This window comes from Dicentrarchus labrax, unplaced genomic scaffold (assembly GCF_905237075.1).
Source record: "Dicentrarchus labrax unplaced genomic scaffold, dlabrax2021, whole genome shotgun sequence".
In the NCBI taxonomy this organism is placed as follows: Eukaryota; Metazoa; Chordata; class Actinopteri; family Moronidae; genus Dicentrarchus; species Dicentrarchus labrax.
In genome coordinates, this window is record NW_026136718.1 from 22,734,048 (window position 1) to 22,755,413 (window position 21,366).

The 21,366-nt window shown below is 39.7% G+C and overlaps 2 protein-coding genes across 3 annotated transcripts in view; both read left to right on the forward strand.

Moving 5' to 3' along the window:
- Window positions 1-9,348, forward strand: part of impact (impact RWD domain protein) — a 19,528-nt gene extending 10,180 nt beyond the window's left edge. The window contains exons 10-12 of one of the 2 annotated variants that reach the window (XM_051376216.1): window positions 3,863-3,997; window positions 7,787-7,859; window positions 8,545-9,348. In XM_051376216.1, coding sequence (XP_051232176.1) covers window positions 3,863-3,997; window positions 7,787-7,846 — 195 coding nt within the window. In that variant the 3' untranslated portion in view covers window positions 7,847-7,859; window positions 8,545-9,348. The remainder of the gene's footprint in view (window positions 1-3,862; window positions 3,998-7,786; window positions 7,860-8,544) is intronic. The other variant, XM_051376217.1, reaches the window with a different exon arrangement.
- LOC127350042 (histamine H3 receptor) lies at window positions 8,630-16,698 on the forward strand. Its single transcript, XM_051376215.1, has 4 exons — window positions 8,630-8,761; window positions 10,709-11,906; window positions 12,445-12,611; window positions 14,622-16,698. The coding sequence occupies exons 2-4, from the start codon at window positions 11,630-11,632 to the stop codon at window positions 15,477-15,479; spliced, it is 1,302 nt and encodes a 433-aa protein (XP_051232175.1). The 5' UTR covers window positions 8,630-8,761; window positions 10,709-11,629; the 3' UTR covers window positions 15,480-16,698.
- The last annotated feature ends 4,668 nt before the right edge of the window (window positions 16,699-21,366 follow it).

The window sequence follows — 21,366 nt, forward strand, 5'->3', positions numbered from 1 at the left end:
AAATGAACAAATCAAAAATGTTGCCAAATAATTTTCCGATTATCAAAGTAGTTAATTGACTAATTGTTTCAACCTATGAGAAAGTGTTCCTTCTACTGGAGAGGCTGGATTGTATATAGAAATTCACCATTACGTCACAAAGCAGTATGCTTAAGAGTCATGTGATTTTAACTGTTGATTGCTAATGTTAAGCAATTGTAGGTCATCACCATCGTGATCTCTTGTGAAATAAGAATCATGATGCTGAAATTGCTCATTCGGAAATCAAAGCCAAACATTAATTGAGGTAAATGTACTTCTTTAGAAAAATAGATCTACAGAGAGCCTTGAGATTGAGTCTAAATGGTTTTAGATGAGGCAATGACCTCACTAGTGTAACCCACACCACTAGTATTTACATAATGTGTAGATTTTCACTCACAGTTCACGATAGTAATTTCACAAAATAATTAATCTTTTCATTTCACATATCAAAGAGGCACTTGTCACTGGCCTGTGCTGTCAGATGGCACTATGATTCACACACACACACCCACATCACACTGAAATGTGCAATTGTCCACACACTTTTTGTTTCCCCGTAATATTGAATGAAGGCCAGTGAAAGGTTTGTGACAAAAGAAAAAGTTTGCTGTAATCAGAGCTCAGCAGTGACTTGTAGTAGTTCTGTCATATTCATTACCAGCAGGTGCCGAGTCGTGTTAGAGCTTTTCCTGATGAGATCCATGACTCATGTCAAAGTTCATACTCATTCACGAGATGACGGCAGTCATCTATGCCAGTGTGACCCTGTTAGAGAGATAAATCAGTGTGAAATAGTGCATTGGATTCTTGGTGTGTATGTCAGAAACTGTGATGTGCTGCACAGAATTCAGATGAATCAAGCTGTCTTACTAATACAGTGTTGCCTTTGAAAACAGTCACTTACAGAGCTCATCTCTCTGCACACCGCAGTCCTGGCTCTAATTTTAATAACTACCTTTTGAGTAAATGGGGAAAAAAAGGCTACAAATGTTTGCTGAAACATTGTGAATACTCAACCTATTAACCATTGCCATGTACATATGTCATGACTCTTCACATCAGTGCTGCTCTATTAATTATATTTATTTTAACGTTAGCTCATCAGATGTGTAATATGAAAGGTGAAGTGATGAACCCAACCAAAATTATGATCCAATTGTGCATTTCCCCTTAAACTTAAGGGATCTTTCTAATGTATTTCAGTTTATTTATTTGGTTTTGCTGTCTGCAGCTTTACTGTTCAGTCTCACCCTACCCACAGTACGCTTTGTAACAGATTATGTAATCTGAACCCAGTATTTAATACATTTCCCACATTTGTCATGAATTATTACGTATTGTGGTGGCTTTTACAAAATGTGTGAGTTGCCCTATCAAAAGACCACTGCAGTGGTCAACCCTGCTAGAAAAAAGGGCATGAATGAGTTTTTCCAGGTTGGTACTTGACATGAAGTCCATGCGTTTGGCTGTATTTGTAAGAAGCAATATGTTGTTACTGCTTTCATGTAACTATTTAGACAAAGATCAGAGTCAACTATAACACCAAGGGTCAGGTCATAGGAGTCTCCTTTTAATATTTGGGAAGTTTAATTTAGGTTAATTGTTAAAAATACAACATGTACAGATGAAGTCATCAGTTTTTATTTGTTATTACATAATGAATTATATTATTATGCATGTTATTTTTTAATAACCACCATATGTGATAAATGATTACAAAACATGAAATGAAATGTAATAATGTATTACATATTGCTTTCATGCTGGTTATTTCAAAATCCGGCAGAAATTATTACAAAATGTGCGTGTTACATTTTGTCGAACCATTACATAATGTGGTGTTATTCCATAAAGTGTTGTTTTAAGTGTGTCAGTTAGTTAAAAACTTTACTGGTACTGGGATTTGAACATCAACTCTTCCAAGCCCGTTTTTACGGCTTCTGTTTTATCTTACATGATGAGCCACAGGAAACGTTACACATTTAGACACGTTACAGTTGGGAGGTAATATGGAAAGCAGAAGCTTAGCCACAGGCAGAAGGTGCACCACCTAAGTTACTCAAGACCTGCATGGTGGCGCTGCTTCTCTCGTGGCAACATATTAGCTTTATCTTAAAGGTAGATTTCACACTTTCAACAGTTTCAGCTTCCTGCCAGTTAGCGACTAGCTGGTGAGCATAGTGGAGCATTTAGGAGCTAAAGAGTCATATATTTCCCGCAGGACTTGGGGGAGACCAAATCAGAGCTATAAGGAAAGTGAATGTTGGACTTACATTTGTCAGGGTCCATTATTCATTATTACACGTTACCACATTACTTATCAATTTCTGACTATGTGTCATTATGTACTATAGTTTCGTTAAGACATAACGAGTAAACCCAGTCAATATGTTTGTTAAAGCAGATAAGAGTTCCTTTCATATTTGCTTTACTTAACCCATGTGGACATAACAGCAGATTAAAAGACATATAGTCAGGTCACTTCCTGCAGCTGACTGACTTACTGTAACTGGAGCGATAGCATCAGGTCCACTGTCGTCCTGCTCATCCTTCTGAGCAACACACTGATTAATCTTGTACTTGTCACACTCTCACGTACTGAGCAATTTACATGAAGAGCTTTCTCCTTAATCTATTCTTCTCTAATCTCATTCCTCTTCACAAGCCTTTCTTCCCGTTTCCTCATTTAGATTTGTGCTTTCTGCCAGTGAATGTGGAAGTGTGAGGTGATGAATAAAGAAAATAAAGAAAAGGATTAATGGCATTGGCAGCCAGATGTGGATGAGTCCCTTCAAATGACAGATTGCACATTTTGTGTGTCTTGCTGTGCAGAGCCAAATTCTCCTCTTAATATTAAAGGATTGGCATTTGTTTAGGAGTTTGATGAGAAGATTAATGTAAATTTAATCGCTACATGTTGAGTAGAGAGATAGAGGACATGTTGTAAGCTTAGCCCAAGCAAGCTAGAGAAAACAGCTAGCTCCATTAAAAGAAAGAAGAAAAGAAAAATCCTAGTTTTTGGTCTCTACTGAGCTTAAATCTTACTTAGTTTGTCGCTAAATTTGTTTGTCTGCTGTTTGGTGCTGGGAAGGTCTCGTACAATGGTTTGAGCTTGAAAACAACTGCCTACTGCATCAGGAAACAGTGCTGATGACAGCGTTGAGACTAAATGAACAAAGTCAAATTGCGGGTCGAAAAACAAAAACAATGAGCTGAAACGCTCCGTAGAATGCAGAGGTTGTCACAAGGAGTGACTTCTTTCTCATACATAATGTTATTTGATTTATTCTTAATATAAAAATATTGACTAGATCGGCTTTAATTTTAGTTCTTATGCTATTGTTTTATCGTTTTATGGCCCCTTTTATGGTCTTTTTTGATATTGTTTGAGTTGATATTTATGGTTTTATTTTGTTATTTTCTGGGTATATCTTTCGTAAACAGCGTTGGTTGATAAGGTTGGGAATCTCCCTGATTTTATGGATGAATAAATTGAACCTTGTACCTTGCAGTCTTTGTGCTTACCTTAGCTAAACATGTACTTGAGCTAGATAATGACACAAAGATGAAAATGAAAGTAATTTTCTCATCTAACTCTGTGGAAGACAGCAAAATAAGGAAATATCCCCACATTTTGGAGTGCCGGGGCATCAACTTTAGACTGACAGCTCATGGCCTGAGCCAGATGCACTTAATGAAGATTCATCCTCCGTATGGCATCTGGTGTGAAATATCTAGCTGCTTGAAAATGGCTGCCAGTATTGTATTTGTCTCTTGCTCAGCCCTCTCAAATTCACACTCATTTCACATCACACCATGTGTTTGTCACTCACCACAGATTCTAGATGTGCGTAATGTCATGGTGGTCGTGTCCCGATGGTATGGAGGTATTTTGTTGGGTCCTGACCGCTTCAAACACATCAACAACTGTGCGAGAAACATCCTGGTAGAGGAAGGATACACTGCCTCCACGGTAAGACACTCTCTGGGCCTCTTACAAATCACTCTGTCGTCTTCCACTGACACATCATCAGTCAAATTTGACTTTGCTGTCAGTTTTCTGATGCTGGGAAACACCTGATGTCTTGTAGTTTAATTGACAGTTACTCCAATTATCTGAAATATTTTGATATTTTTTTGTGCCTATTTTGAGTCCAAAAGTCAGGAGAGGAGACTACACAGTCAGTGTATAGTTACAGATGATAGTGAGACATAGATTCATTGTAAGTGTCTGTTCGGCTTGCTTTGTGTTTCCACAGTAACTCTTCAGTAGCTGTCACATTAGGGATATTGGTACATTTGAAGTGTCTGGTTGCCACGTTTTCTGGAGATCAAACACTCTCTCCTTGCTTTCAGCAGGCTGAGGTTAGGTCCAGTATGCTTTGAACTCATTTTCTGCAAAGTTATTCTCTTGATAACACGATTGACCTTTGAGTGGCTGCCACACATAGATTAAAGGTACAGCAAACCTACTCTTAAAAGTATCCTACTTCAAAACCCCATCAACTCGCTCAAATCAGTACTTGAAAACATTCCCATCCTGACAGCAAAGGCTCAGTTGGATGGAGGGAATTAAAACCACTGTAGAATGGCTTGTTTCTAGTTCATGTGGTTAACGGTAGTTAAATCTTAAACTTGTGTGGAAATAAAATTACAGCAAGATAAACAATATGAGCAGAGATGTTCTCAGTCAAAACTGTAAAACAAAAGCAAAAAAAAATGTATATTGCCGTTTGAATCTAACTTCGTGGCGTTTAATTAAAAAATAATGATGGATTATGTATCAGATACTGTAGATGTCCATCACAACTGTCCTCAGAATCAACAGCTATCAATACTTTGTCTGCACAGAGCACTTGTTGTGTATCTCCTTTTCTTCAAAAGTCCTTAGTGGGTTAGTTGCTGCTCTATGTACACAAAAGGGCACGAAATTCTGTTTCAACAAAATGAGAAAACACTAGATTTACAGGATAAAAGCTGCAAGGCAGAGAAAAAACAGTGTAAATTAAATTTTGCAAATGCACCTGGGATGTAGAGAAAACATGCACCCTCACGAGTTGTATCTCTTTCTTTCCATAAAGCCTGTTTAGTCCATTTGAAGTAAGAAAATGTCTTATTTTTTCTGTGCTATTAATATGCTAGATATAAGATTTTTTTTTTAGGGCAGGGACATTTTCTATGCCTTAATTGGACAGCTGACAACAGAGAGATGACAGACAATAACAGGAGAGAGAGGGAAAGTGACATATAAAACAGACACAAAGCAGGGACATTGCAGTTAACGGTTGGAGCTTTAACCCCTTGGCCACCAGATCCATCCCATAGCTTTTTAGATTTTTAAGTCAAAATGATGGACTGATGAACATTGGGAAACAAAATAGGACCCAGAAATAACCCTTGAGGTACACCAATTTCATCTGTGAAGAACTTACTATTGTCTAAGAAAGAAACAAAACATTTCAGGTCAGTTCCTCAAATGTATTGGTTAAAAACGGTAAGGCTACTTCCTGTCGGCTAAAACTGCAGGAACATTTAACATTTACTTAGGGAGGAACCTTTTTTTAATGGTAATTGGGGGTACAAACAAAAACAAGTGTTGGAGAGTGACTGTTTTAGAGCCCTACTGCAAACACCAAATTACATATGCATGCACGTTATTTTTCCCACATTTTTTGCTCTGCTGTATGGAGCAGAATCACTCAATCAGAATAATTAGGGACAGAGCCGGCGACCGCTGGAGGTCCCTTTTGTTTTTGCTTCGTTTTTTATTCTTACCTATTATTATTTTTAGCGCCTTTTTGCCCCCTGAACATGTACGAAAACTCAACTTTATTTGGCAAAGTTGTCAGGCCTGGTGAAAAATTTTATATTCTATGCGTCACTTTTTGGTCGGTCACTAGGTGGCGCTACTATTGAGAAAAGTATTTTGACTTTTTGGTTACTTAATTACTTCTGCATAGTTTGTCACACATTCAAAAACCTTATATCCACGTGTTCAGTGAATGGAGCTGAATCTCCCCATATATGCCCCGCCCACTTCCGCCTATACATTTATTTCGTTAGAGCGCGAAATGTCCTTAAACTACTTTTTCGTGTTCCTACTACACCCTATTTCCGATTTGCACCAAATTTTTCACCTAGCATCTGGGGAACGCCCTGGCAAAAAAATGTATTTGAACATTTTTGAAATTTCAAAAAATAAGCACGCTATAAAATTAAGACCTGTAGATTTTTCGTCAAAAAAGGAAGTGGACCATTTCTCCACATTGGTATGTCCGATTGACACCAAACTTGGGTCCATAGTTCCTCATGTCTTCCTTGGGCACTGTGCACAATTTCAGGCCATCGCCACTAGGTGGCGCTCTTTAAAGTGAAGAAGTTTATATCTCTGCAACGGCACGTGTGATTTAAATGAAACTTGGTGCCCATAGCTCCCTGAGGCTCACCTAAAAAGGAAAAAAAATCACGCCATAAGGTGGCGCTCTGGTGGCGGTGTAAATCAGTGTGCAGAGACTGTAATAGTTATGAATATGAAATTCACAGGGTACGTGTAGACTGGTGCCTGAAGCTCACATATCAAAAATCGTGTTTGTCGTGTTTGTAGCACCCCCTATAGGATAAAAAAAAAGCAGCCCCGGCGCCACGTTTCACCGATATGTACGAAACTCGGTAAGCACGTGTAACATGGTGAGACGTACAAAAAAGCCTCTCGGACCCATACCCCAAACCCCACAGGAAGTCGGCCATTTTGATTTTTATTTTCACTTTCAGCTAACTTTTCGCGTTGTATTTGAACGAACTCCTTCTAGGGAATTCATCGGATCTGCTTCAAAATTGGTCAGTACAGTCAAAAAATGGTGCTGATAAAAGTTGTGCTATTTGTGCATGTACATTAAAGGGCGTGTCCGTGGCGTGGCATCAAAGTCAGCCATTATTTTTTATCGGATCAACTTCAAATTTAATCATCGCAATCTAAAGACATTCATGATTAAAACTTGTGCTATTTACAACATTCCATCATACGGCGTGCCCGTGGCGTTGTGTTGAATTTCGACCATTCACCATAAACAGATAGTACTCAACTTCAGTGTACAATGTCTAATCTCCACTAAACTTCACATATTCTGTAACAGTCCTAGCCTGAACACATCCTCACAACTTCAGTGTACATTATCTGAAACTTCACGTTTGATAAGAGTCCCGCCCTGAACACGTCTACATGACAATATTCAGACATAGTGATAGCGCCACCTACTGGCAACAGGAAGTAAGCGCTGTGTGGCGATTTTGAGCTGATTTACGTGAGATTTTCATGTCGTGGTCCGCACGTGTTACGACTGCACGTGACGCGGCCGCAGCACGCCCAACGCTGCTTGCAGCTTTAATTTATTCTTGCTCTTTGTCTAAGCTGTTAGTGTTGGGAGATCTACAAGTTGGCAGCCTGGATTGTCAGAGCAATAATTAGTGGAGGATGTTTTATAAGAGTACTTAAGAATGCAATGTTTAGTTTGATGCAATTATTGGAATACATTAAAACAGTATGCTGTGTGCCAATCAGTACATTGTAATTTGCACATTTCAATAAGGCAGGGAAACGCAGCAGGACTTTAGGCAAAAATGTCTGTCAAATATTGAGTCATGAGCTTTAAAACGGCACTCAAATATTAAACGTGGAAAAAGCTTTAGCACCGTTTAAGTGGAGTGCTAATGTAAGATAATCATTAGTCTGTTCGTTCTCTAATCCATTCCTCTTGTTTCACAGGATGAAGCCACCAAATCAGGAGCAAAGACCAAAAGGCCAAAAAGCAAGAAGAGTAAATAAATTCAAAAGGAGGGTAAAAAAATACTTTTATTAAAACTCATTTTCACATTATAGTGAAAAGGTTGTTCTTATGCAATTCAGATGTGTCTTAATGAAGACAAACAGGGATTTCTTGCAATTACAAATAATTTATTCAACATAATTACAGTATTTAAAGGTCTTTACTGTGAAATTGTTATTTCAGCTGATCGCTTTAACTCTGAGAAGCCTTGAAATTAAATGTTTACAGTACATGTTTTCATTAAAACAATCAAACTATGAGCTTTGTACAGAAAATATGACTTTATCATCAGAAGAATGTGATGTTTTGTACTTATATAATTACATCCATCCCACACAAGGGTTATTGATCCTCTTTATTAGAGAGCAACATAATCATTACACAACTTGAATAAATTATTTTGTCCGGAGAAGAAAAATTACACGTTTTTTTCACCATTCATTTTAAAATCTGTCTTGATGTTGATGCTCGAAGTCTTGTCCACATAAGAGTTAATTCAGCTTGCAGCCAATTCTACGTGTGAATGAAATTCATACACAATTCATTCAGCGTTTCCAAGAAATATGATCAGACATCACTGCTCACCAAGATGAGGTTCACCAACACAAACGCTCTCACACTCACTCACATAATTCACATGTCTTTTCAATGCGTTTGATATCCACTTGAAGCCTTCTAAATATTCAACTTTTCACAGTTGTGTGTCCTATCAGAGCATTTACCTCACAGCGGCTCCTGTGGGATTTTGCCTCACCTCTCCATTTTGGTGTCACTCGATCCCTGGAAAGACACGGTCTGCATATTAACCACTCCAGGGTGGCTTGAGGCAGCAGAGGACTGCTTTCTAAAAATACCCGGGGCTCATCTGGGCACAGTGCAGTTTCGTTTTCACTGCCACAACCCGACTATGCGATGTAAGAAAGTTGACTCTTATCTGTGTTCAGTATCGTTAGGGAATAAAACTGATGGTTTGATCCAATTAGGGCATTTCTTTTGAATGTGAACACAAATTACACACAATAGGCTGAGATTTGTCCCATGTCTGTGTACAAAGCTGTCTGTTAATTTCATCCATTGAGAATAATTACAGCTAATTCATTTAGAGAGTTGTTTCTCCCGGACAAGCTATCATCCCACTGAACTCATCATCTCAGCCTTTAATCATGTTTTTTTAGAGGCTTGAGAAGAACTCATGGAGCTAATTTCATACTCGATGTTAAGGATAGTAATGATCCCACTTAGGAGATTTCAAATTTGATCAATATACAGTTTTTCCTGCCGTTGATTGTTACATCATGCCCTGGGAGAACTTTGGTGGAGTCTGGCTCAAGACTTTCATTGTTACAGCAAATTCCAAAAATGTAAATACTGTATCTTTTCAAAGCATGCAAGTACAGAACTCCAAAGTGTTAAAAACTGACATCAAGTGTAAAATATATGTGAAATAATCTGGGAAATTGTTAAAACTCAACTCATAAAATATTATTTGTTATTCATTAAATGTTATTCATCATTTTTACATTCTAATGTAAAAGGAAAGTTCAGTTTATAGGGAAAAACAGTAAATTCATTACAGAAATTATTTGAAATGTAATTTTCATAATGTCTCATTTTATTTCATAATATCACTTTTCATGACAGTTGTGTTGTGACCACTCTCTCAGCTCTCAGCCAATCATGTTGCCTCAGCCTCTTTAAAGCTAGCAAGCTCAACAACGGCTACCAGATTTAGTCAGCTAGCACCAATAAGTTCAAGTAACAACAATGTCGAAGTAATTCTGGCCGACCAACTAGCTGCTTCTGTGAATAAACTCAGTACTCTAATATCGCTTTTATTTAGCCTAACAAGGCTGCAATTTAGTCTATATAATTAAAAAGGGCTGCACATGCTGCCTACCACAAGTTAACGGCGACAGCTAACTGGGTAATTCAGAGTTACTTCCAGGGGCGCCCCCGGAAATTATTCATAGGGGTGGCCAGATGGGGCCACTGGAAATCCTGGGGTGGCACACCAAAACCACTTGACGGCGCGTGTGCGTGCTAGAACTGAGATGTGTATGGAAGAGAGAAGATGTGTAGTAGTGACCAATTTATATCGTGTGCACAGTCTTTGTGTCAGTAAATAAATCCTCGGACCAAAGTCAAATCCCTGTTTATTTGCTCTCCACCTGCAGACAGAAGGAAAGGGAGTTAACCCCGAAGCTGCAGACGGTTTCAGCCCTGGAGAAATATAACATCCAGTCTCTCCTGTGTGTCTGACTTCGGTCAAAACAGAACAGGAAAGGTTAACACAGGGGAGGGGGTCTGAGTGTGACAGTGAAGGTGACTGGCTGCGTTTGTTATTTGCGACTCGCCGGGGGGTGGGGGAACTGGCGGGGCCAGCAATTTTGTCAGGGTGTGCCATGGCCCCCCCGGCACCCACTTGATGGTGCCTTAGCTAGTTAGCAGTTAGCATGTGAGAGATTTATAACATCTCCACTGTCATTTATGAAATAAAACGTGTCTCTGGGGAAAAGGCAATTATGAAATTAAACATAGTTTTGTAGAAAAATAGAAAAAGAAAAATAAGAAAATAAGTGATGAAATATAATTTAATGATTATAAGTTTAGTTTTAATAATCTCAAATAATTGAAACTTTTTTCGCTTAATTATTCACAATCGCCTATTTATTTAATGTCTTAATTATTGTTTATTATTATTATTATTATTATATTTAATATTATATATACATATATATTTCCAGAAATTTCGAGTAGCTATGTGTTGATTGTTTATGTTGAGCTATGAGCTTTGTCAAGTGGACTTCTGGGAACAATGACCTCTGAATGACTTGATGCTTGGTATAAATATGTATCTGCAGATGATGACTGGCTCCTCGCTTGCAGACATCCTTCTGGCTGCAGCTCAGATCATTTCATGTCGGTCTGCTTCATGCGTCTGGACCACTTCACCTTTTGATTGTAGACTTCAGCCTTTGATCAGTTGCTGGGCGGACAAAGAAGCAAAACGTAAAGTCCACAGAAATCACCCGAGTTAGACCGGAATTTGTCTTGCCTCCAAAATAAAAGCGTAAGCATTTGACGCCTCTTTGTTTCTCACACAACACTCACATGCGGGGAATCTTTACTGTATTTTGCATTGGTTTTGATCTGGTAAAAAAACTGGGATATTGTTATAGTCTAAGATGTATTTACACAGGCTTGCAGACATTTGAACTGTCAGTTCAATTTGGCTGCCCTTTAGGCTACATGTTGGCTTTGAATACCATGTTCTCTGAGGGCATATGTTGAGAAAACAGTCAGTGTAATTTAACACGTTAAAAAAACATTTTCAAATGCTGACAGCCTTCTTTGTTCTAAAAAAAACGTTGCAGAAATGCGTTTATTTTGAAAATATTACCGGATATGGTAGTTATTTTCTACTCTGGTAGTCTTGACGTCGGTAACAAAAGCATCTGTGCGCTCCGAGGCTCCCGCACATGATCCTGCACTGTTAATAAAGCAACTGAGTAGAGAGAGGAGAGAGCACCCAGAGGATCTACAATTAGTATTACTACTACTACTACTACTACTACTACTATTATTATTATTGCTATTAAAAAATTAAGCTTTCATTTAAACTTGTGTCTCTCCCAGTCACAGAACTCCTCTGGGGAAAATGGAAGATTTGGGGAAAGTATTTCCATTTAATGTCAGGTCTTCAGTCATGTTTGACTCCTTGGTAAAGTGGAGCGGAACGTTTGGGCGCGTAATCGGACTTGTTCGTTGTTCCCGTGAGTGAAATGAAAAAGGTCTGCAATGATTTTGGCTTTGAATTAACTATGGGTGCGCACATCCTGGAGTCCAACTCCAGCGGCAACTTGACTCCCGCGGTGTCCGAGGCTGGGACCGTCCTCCCCGGCTACCTGGCGGTGATCTTATCGGTCCTCATGGTGACTCTGGTTGTCGTTGTGGTGGCTGGAAACGCGCTGGTCATCATGGCTTTTATTGTGGATAAAACCCTGAGAAATCAAAGCAACTACTTCTTCCTGAACCTTGCTATATCTGATTTTCTCGTGGGTGAGTTGGTGTCTCTTCTTCTTCTTCTTCTTCTTCTTCTTCATCATCTCTGTCAGTTCGCTCAAATGTGTCTCTTTCAAGTCTTTTGTTCCTCCCTATGAATGAAACCCCACTAAAAGGCTATCTGCCCACGCCCCAAACACATTGTAATTTCCCTACAATATAATTACAGCGTGTCACTACAGTTCATTGGCGAGTTAATAGTGACCTTACCGTCCTTTCTGCTTCATTCATCCATCACATTACCATGGAGTATTATGTATGTTTGTAGCATCCCTCAATTTTATGTGTGTAAGTCATTCACACCGCCCTCATTGTGCTCCCCTTATCTGTAGCAATAGATACATTACACGCCTCTCTTTAATGGAATAATCTCTGCAGGGGTCTGTGTTTGTGACCAGCAGCAACCAGTCATTTATTTCTCACAATGTAATGGGTCTCACATCCAGACTGTCAGGAGGTCTGGAGAGGTGTGAATGTTAAGTATTGGTTGAATCATGATGCAGTGTGTATGTATGTGTGTGTGTGCCTCTTCCAGGTGCCTTCTGCATCCCGGTGTACATCCCGTACAACCTGACAGGCCGGTGGATGCTGGGTAAGGGTCTCTGCAAGGTGTGGCTTGTCATGGACTACCTGCTCTGCACCGCCTCAGTCTTCAACATTGTCCTCATTAGTTATGACCGCTTCCTGTCAGTCACAAGAGCAGTAAGTACAGGCTGCGCAGGTGCTCATTACCACACACACACACACACACACACACACACACACACACACACACACACACACACACACGTAACTGACATACTACCACAGGCAATTCTACAATGTGTCATTCTCCAGGGCAGTTCGCTCTGCAGTGAGAAGTCATTGACATTCACAGTTTTATTCCTTTAAAAGGGTGTCTGGCTTTAATCTATTATTTTGTCCAGTCAATCTGAACACAGAGCGTGGACTGCCTGGTTAATTTGATAGGTAAATATTTTAAACGCAAACATTAGCAGGCGACTCAGCAGTCTGTAGGGATGGGTATAATTTAGATGAAGGGGCACTTCACCGACTTTACACACATCACGAGGAGTACTACCCCTTCTATAAAGTATATGTCTTTTTGCTCTGGAGGAGCTTTCAGAGTTTGAAAAATAACCCTAATGATATCACCAGGGTAAAGTCATTCTGGGATTTACTTACTTTTAAGTGGTGTGGGGTTTGGAAGAATGGGAATTTAGGAGTAAGGCTGCACAATTCATCAAACTATTATCCAAAACACAATATGGCCAATAAGTGCAACATATAAATTGCAGGAGCTGCAATTTTTTGATAAAGGTAAAATGTCCTCCACCTCCAGACCCCAACAAATGTCACATCATCATGATTTTAGTTGATTTAGATTAAATTGTTATCGTTTTTTTCAATGAAAATAAGAAGTGTGATGCAAAAATGATTAATCCCACTAATCAATATGCAGCAATAGGATTTTTTTTTTTTACCATATCATGCAGCCCTATGTAGGAGGCAGGAAGTAGCAGGTGTAATGAAACACGCCTCAGAGTTGCATTATAGGAAATGTAGGATCTAGGCTTTTTGGAGCTTGACTCAAGTAAAATTCAGCATATCTCGCTCAATGCTAATTCACCTTTGTCCATTCTTCTATTTGATCTGTCTCTTGAGAGTCCCCCAAATACACAGATACACATACTGAGTAGGTGGAGTGTGCCTTTTTAAAGGAGGCTGATATAATTAGTTGATAATTTGCCCCACATATGGCCAGTATTGGTTATCAAGACAACACGTTCATTTGTGCTTGATTGGCCTAAAACTGAAATGTCTCCAAGTGGATCATTTGTATGGTCAGTGCCTGTGTCACTTTTAATTTACTAAATGTGTTTGATGCCACATTTTAAGAAAAGTACATCTCTTTGCTTGTGGTCTATTGTTTGATATCAGTAGCCTAGTATGAAGTCTTATTTATTTATTCATTAATTTTCAATCTGTAGAGAGGAGGATTTCTCTCATTTACAATGGAAATGGGGAGTATTTTGCTTTTGTAATGACCACTCAAGACTGGGGCCAGAGCCACTTATTAGCATCATGAAGTGGCTCTATTTCATTATTTATTGACTCAGAGAAGTGGATTTATTTAAGTTGCTTTTTAACCACGGTCACATTAGCAACATCATTGTGTCACAGTGACATACCCAGCTGTTGCAGCCGCAGAGAGACATTTGACGGTTTATGGCAAAGAAAAGATAAAATACAACACCAATAATAAAAGAGAGAACGTTACATAGTGGAGCCTTGCTCAGTTATAGGGTTCAGACTTGTAGCGAGGAGGAGGTGAAGTGAAAATGGAGCGAGTGCGAAGAGAATGGGCAACGACGAGGGAAGAGTGGATCGGGAGAAACCAGATGTCTCTTTCACGCTCTTATGTTGCATCATTGAATGTGGTTCTCAGCCCGACATTCCCCTTCTCTCTTTGGCTTCAGTGACACACCGAGGAATAAGGGCCTCATGAGTGGGTTTTATTTACAGCATCTCTCTGCTGCTCTGAGGCATCACAATACAAACAGGGCTTCATTTGAACAAGACACTGAGAGCAGAAGCAAGAGCGTTTGTCTGCCTGTTTGTATGTGAGCAGCTGTGGAGGTTTGAAATGTAACCAACAAAGTGTTATTGTGTGTCACTGTCAGTCACAGTTGTGCCTCTCTTTTGACGCAGGTTAAATACAGAGCACAGAGAAACATGACCCGCCAGGCTGTGTTCAAGATGGTGGCGGTGTGGGTGCTGGCCTTCCTCCTCTACGGCCCCGCCATTATCTTCTGGGAGACAGTCGTCGGCCAGAGTGTCGTCCCTGCTCACGAGTGCTATGCCGAGTTTTATTTCACCTGGTACTTCCTGCTCAGCGCTTCTACCTTTGAGTTCTTCACCCCGTTTGTGTCTGTGGCTTTCCTCAACCTCAGCATTTACCTGAACATCCATCGCAGGAACAAGAGCGGAAGCGCCTGTGCCGAGGACGACGCCAAGACGCAGAGGATCAGTAAGAAGCACAGAGACGGAGGAGGCTGGTCTGTGTTTTTTGTGAAGACTCGGAAGGTGTCGTCCAGTGAGCCTACCGCTATCTCTGCAGTTATCGAGGACGACGATGTCCTGTCCCCTTCTTCCAGCGGGGAACCTAATACCAGTCAGATATTCATGCAGAGGGAGAAGTTCTCTCCTAACAGAAGAAACTCCAGGCTGTTTCAGCACACGGCCTCCTGCATGGCGCCTGGCCGCAGAACACAGGGATCGCGTCTTTCACGAGACAAAAAGATAGCAAAATCTTTGGCCATTATTGTGTGCATTTTTGGGATTTGCTGGGCTCCTTACACTCTACTTATGATTATTCGTGCCGCCTGTAGTGGTGCTTGTGTGGCGGACTACTGGTACGAGATTACATTCTGGCTTCTGTGGCTGAACTCTGCCATCAACCCGTTCTTGTACCCTCTGTGCCACAGCAGCTTTCGAAGGGCTTTCTCAAAGATACTGTGTCCCAAAAGACATTCAGTCCAGCCTCAGATTGAGGCTCAGTCTTGTTAGATGAACTCAATTGCACTTTCATGTTTTATGAATGCAGTAACTATTGTTGGTCAAACACTGTAAAAAACTAAAATCCATATACTGTTCTTCCATCACAGAAATTCAGTTTTCAAAAATAAGCATTAAAGTGAGTTGCGCGAGGATTGTCACAGCATATCTGACAGCAATACAACAATTCACCATACAGTGATCATGAATAAAACTTGCAGTTATAATATCTTTAATGACAGGGTAAAGCATGGGGACTTGTATGGCACCTTTAAAAGACATAATTGCCCTTGATTAAAGCGCTCCAAAGAGCCGATGTCAGATTTTTTAAACGGTGTACATCTTCATTTCAGAATGTATGCTAACCTTCATAGACAATCTCGGTAAGTAGGACAGGAAGGAGTGACGTGGTTTAGGCTTTCTCGCCACTCAGTTCTTTATGCACTGAAGGCTCCGAAATGATTACTTATGCATTCAGATAGAATTTGATGACCATAATTTAGTCTAAGATATTATATGAGAACTACAGCCCACCACGTTGTTAAATTATGGTCTGTCTGGATGAAAGCCAGAGGATGGAGGAAACGGCTTTAAAGAACATCCAGTTTTGTCACAGGGCTGCTGTGACAAGAAAACCTTTCAACTCCTATTTAGATCAAATTGACGTGAGGGAAGGATTTTATGGTCTTTTATGGTTTCATAAAGTTTCATAATCTCTCTGCACACAAAACCTTTTCACTCTGGAGTTTTAAACACACCGCTGTTAATTTGAAACAGAAGTCCATTTGTTTTCATAAAGATACTTTACAAAGCTTTTCATTGTGCAGTAATAGGATGATAAATGTGGAGTCCTCAAAGTTCAAATCACCTGAAAAACGAAGAAGAATGACCTGTATTTGTTTATGGACTACTGAGTGAACCTTTATTCCAGTGATGTTTTATTTCATTTTATCTGAAAAGTGGGCTATGGGCAGGGAGAATCAGCACTCAATCAGCACTTCAGTTGAAAAAGGTGTTCTTGTTGATGTTACAAATGTACAGCACTATAAAATGAGAGCAGCATTAAAACTTTTGTACAATAATATCTATGCCAAGCTAGATGGTTGTGTTCTTTAAGTGCAGTATTTATTTAAAGACTTGACTTGACCCAACTACTTGACTACTTTGTATCTTGGCTATGAGTGTGTGTCGGTGTCAGTAGCCAAAGAAAGAATAAAAGGAAAACTGCCTATAGGCTTTGTAAGTGTACATGTTGTAGAAGGAATAGTATAGGACATTTTGGGAAATACCACCTATTAACCTTCTTGCCAAGAGTTAGATGAGGAGATTGATACCACACACTGCAGCAAGCAACTGGTTCTCTTCCAACTATTCCATAAACATATAGGAAAAAGGAGAGAGACTGGAGGGAAATAACCACGTTTCTGGTGAGTTCAGTCAGAGGCGGAGAAACATAAACACACAGGCACATTTCCACACACACGGCTATTTTGTAAGCTAACGTCTAAACTGGCTGTTTGTCCAGTCCAGAGGTCAAGTCCCGAAATGCTGAACGACTGTTTGACATTTTTTCTAGTACCTATGATAAGATACAGTAAGACTGAGATGAGCTGGTTCAGGCATGAGTGGGTGGATAGGAATTTTGTTGTGCTGTGCTTGAATGGTTGTGAATGGATGTGTATGATACACAGATGGCAAATTACTGTTAAAATCACATCAAATATAAAGGAATATAAATGCTGCTTTAAAAGAAAGTTCCTAGAAGGCTGGGCTCTTCACGAAAGACTTTACACTGCAGGAAAATAAGGAGTTATTTTGGAGAATGCTGTCAAGCTTTTATTATCTGATAACAAGTACAAGATAAGTGTAAGGCGTGACAGAACTGCAGGGCATTGACCTTTGCTACATATTTCCAGCATAGATGAACAGAAACAAAATACGTCCGGAAAAGCATCCTTAGGGATTTAAGACCGCCAAGAAACAACAGTATCGCTCTGCCCTGTGGGAATTATGTGGGACATTGTACTTGAGAGAAAAAACAGAGTCTTGTTGAGGAGACTGTTGAACCATGGGAGACACACTGTAGCAGCCAACCCATGGTGTTTAGAGAAAAGTCATACCAACTAGATGATAATAGCTGTTATTTTGCCTTCTTCCTGTCAACATACTTCAACATTATGTCTTGAGAGTTGAGTACAGTAATATATCTGCATACAGTAACAGCAATAAAAAGCATGCAGTGTGTGTAAATTGTTTAGATGGCAAGTTCATAGGTTCAGGAGTGTGCCATTTTTAACAGAGAAACAGATGCAGAAGGTCAGTATCTTTTGAAGCAGTTAAACTCTGGAGCAGCTCCCATCATCACATTTTCCATCTCCACTTCAGACTGTGAATACAACACACCACATTAAGTGGCTTTTGTTTTAAGAAAGTTTTTACTCTTAAAACACCATCCAGAAAAACAGTTTTTGTCATCTGCGGTGGCGAGATCTCTTGAAGATAAATAGGCGTTTCAGTCTATGCGGTAGCGTTATTCTCCCATTGACCCCATTTAATCATAGTGGTTTAAACGGTTGCTGTAGGTGAGGATACACAGTTTGTGGCCGTAAAAGCAGCTGAAAAGTGAAAGTGCTTTCCCTAAACAGATCCAAAAAACGCGGACACGACTGTCATACTTGCTCCTCAAAATCCATCTGTTAGAATGGAAATAGACATCTGAGTGGAGGAGTACAAGTGGCTGTCCCCTTTCTCCCTCCCAAATCGGGTGACAAAGTCAATTTGGAGGCATTTCTTAAAAGGTCAGCCAAGGATGAGATGAATAGACTGTGGTTTAGGTGACCTGTGCAGAGACGCAGGTGGACTTGCAAATAGAAAACAAATTGCTCAGCGCGAGTATTGGCATTGTTTCTGAGCGCTGTGGGAGACCTAAGAACCAGCATTCACAGCCTTTCAAAAAGAAAATTGGAAGCAGTTCACATCCTTCTGGTTCAGGTTTGGATTGCTCTGGGACACAAATATGGTGACAGTAATATAATTGTTATTGAACCAGATATCTGGTGGACACAAAACCAAATGAAATCCTCCAGGACTGGAGAGTGAACACACAGACCTCTGGCTTTTTCTTGAGCAGATGATTGTTTGACAGAGATTCACATACAGGGAGCGCAAAATGCTGCTCACCACAAAAGACAACATGTGTTTGGAAGATGATAAGCTACGTACAGACACAAGTCATCTGGAGAAAACAAAAGAAATGCAGTCCCTGAGAATAATTCAATAGGGAAGCTTTTGAAAGCAGCCTGTCCCACTGCTTGCTTTCTTCATTTCGGGGCTAAACTTCCCAGGTACAATATTCACTGTAAAAAAATAATGAGCTGCTTTTGAAGGTGTATTACTGATGAAATATGAAAGGTTTTCTCCAAGAAATCATTCCAGTCAGGATGCAGAGTTGATTTAACACTTATTTCCTCCTGTATACAATACCACACCAGAGCCTGCGGGGGTTATGAAAAAGACACTTCCTGGCAGCCACTGATGCTGTTATCAACCCTTTAGCAGGATTCACACGGCGTGGAAAAATGTTTTTTATGTAGGTGTAGTTTCTACATCCTGAGAAGAACTGCCTGTAGGAAACAGCATCCTGTAGCTCACGCTCACTGAGGTCAATGTAAAAAAACATCAAGATTGCTTTGCCAGACTTCTTAATTAACCATCATGCCCTGAACATGCTAATTGCCTGAAGAGAAATACTAAATCAAACATGACCTTTTCAGTCATTTCAGCATTGTATGTATCTGTTTAACTTATCAATTGCTGCCAACAACAAATTTAACTTATTAAATTAAAATTGTATGTCAGGGCTTATGAAAATGTAAAATCTCACACATACTCAGCTACACGACTGTCTCCACGGTGTCAGGCTGAGTTGCGTCCAGTGAAGACACACAAACAGGAAACAACCCACTTGTCTTTCCTTTATGTCGCTGCCAGGCAGTTCCTTGGAACTATTTGTTAATAGTCATGAACCTCAGTTGTCTCTTTATGACCACTGACAACAAATAATGATTCATGTACCCTTTTCCTGGTTTCATTATTTTAAAACAGTCTACAGCCATGCTCTGTGAGGTTGTACTTAGGGGGACATCAACACGTTTACCAAATGTGTCAACAAATGTGAGCCTCATGGTGGCGTTAGAGGAAAAGTCAGGGGATTCCCAAATTCAGTAGGATTTATCCTCTGGGCACCATGAATGTCCAAATACAACATTTTATACCCCTCCATCGAGTAGTTGCTGGGGTCTTTTTTGCTTGACCAAAGTGGTAAACCAACCTAGAGCCAGGCTGCTTGCCTGTAGAGCAATGATTAGTCAATTACTCAATTGATTGTCAATGATTAGACTAATTGTCAACGTACTGTAATTTTTTGGGAAAGTGTCCAAATCTTCAGATTTTAGCTTCTCAAATGTGAAAATATTCTGGGGGGTTTTTGCCCCCTACGATAGTAAAGTGAATATCTTTGGCTTGTGGACAAAACAAGACATTTGAGGACGTCCCATTTGGGAAACAAATAATTTTTTCTTAAATTTTTTGGACCAAACAATTAATCAATTAATTAAGCAAATGATTGACAGATTATTCAATAATGAAAATCATTCTCGGTTGTAGCCTTACTAGCATGGCTAAAATAATAAAAAAGGAATAAAGAGCTGCTGTATCTGTATGACAGAGCATAGGCATTTTCTGACCTTCAGTTATGACAGCTGATGCTGATTGATTGTTGCTTATATATCACTTAAATATTTCCAATAAGATGACCTTTCCTGGTGATTGAATAAAATGTGTTGCACTGGAGAAGTTGTGTCTATAGAAGGAGAAAGAGCTGTCCATCTCAGTAGAAAAGTCATATTTTGGCTTTGATACTTATTGCATCGAGGCTTTCAGTGTACAACCTTTAGACAGGAGAGAGGAGTACTAGATGTCCCCGCCACAAAATCACTTTAATGAATCGGCGTTTCTTGTTTTTTGTGCCAACTACTGTTCCAAATGAAGGATGAGGGGAGGCACTGAACTATGCATCACAAAGGAATTAAAGGTAGAGCTGAAATAACCACGAATACCTGGAGTGCTTTTTTAAACTCTTTTATTTTTCTCAAAATGTCATATTCACTTTCGGCAGCAGCCAAATTACACAGTTTCATTCAGTTTGGTGGCGGAGTACCTTGCTCAAGAAACACAACAGAGTTTCTTTCTCTGACTACTTCAACTACAACATCACCTATCATACCTTTTTTTTTTTTAAAGGGCAAAGCAACTAAGTTTGACATTATTAAGCCGTACCCCAATTCACCAATATCAATACCAATACCAATACCATCTCCATGTATCATTATTAGGTCCCAAATAAATGAGTTTTTCCACCTCTGTTATCTCCATCAGAGTTTACAACACCTGGGATTTTGCACTTCATTCAAAGGCTTTTTTCCAGTCAGGAGACAATTTACGAGGGATAAGGTTCGATGGGTAATTTTGATTTGAGAGCAAGCCGATCCTCTAATGTAATGCTCCTAATGCTCCCTTTTCTCCATTCCAGAAAGATCCTATTCCCAAATTTAGACTGAACCATCCAGGGCCACAGATACATGAATAATAAAAGAATGAGTATGATCAGGTTGCTAAGCAGTCTATTTGACAAACAAAGCCTGACACTGTAATATTGCTGCTGATGTCTGTGGCATTAATACTGCATTTTCTTCCAGTTTGCCCATTCAAGACCAAAGATAACAGTGTAGAGAGGAAAACTGAAGTACACAGTGTTTTTCGGTGCTATTGATTTGCTGTAAGTCGTGTTTATTCAACAACAAAAAAAAAAACAACACGGAGGTTTGACATCTTTATATGA

What these genes read in the sequence shown, in the direction of transcription:
- LOC127350042 (XM_051376215.1), top strand. Translation starts at nt 11,630, where the DNA reads ATGAAAAAGGTCTGCAATGATTTTGGCTTTGAATTAACTATGGGTGCG. An exon ending in TATATCTGATTTTCTCGTGG is followed by an intron (nt 11,907 to 12,444) that starts GTGAGTTGGTGT and finishes TGCCTCTTCCAG; the next exon opens with GTGCCTTCTGCATCCCGGTG. An exon ending in TCCTGTCAGTCACAAGAGCA is followed by an intron (nt 12,612 to 14,621) that starts GTAAGTACAGGC and finishes CTTTTGACGCAG; the next exon opens with GTTAAATACAGAGCACAGAG.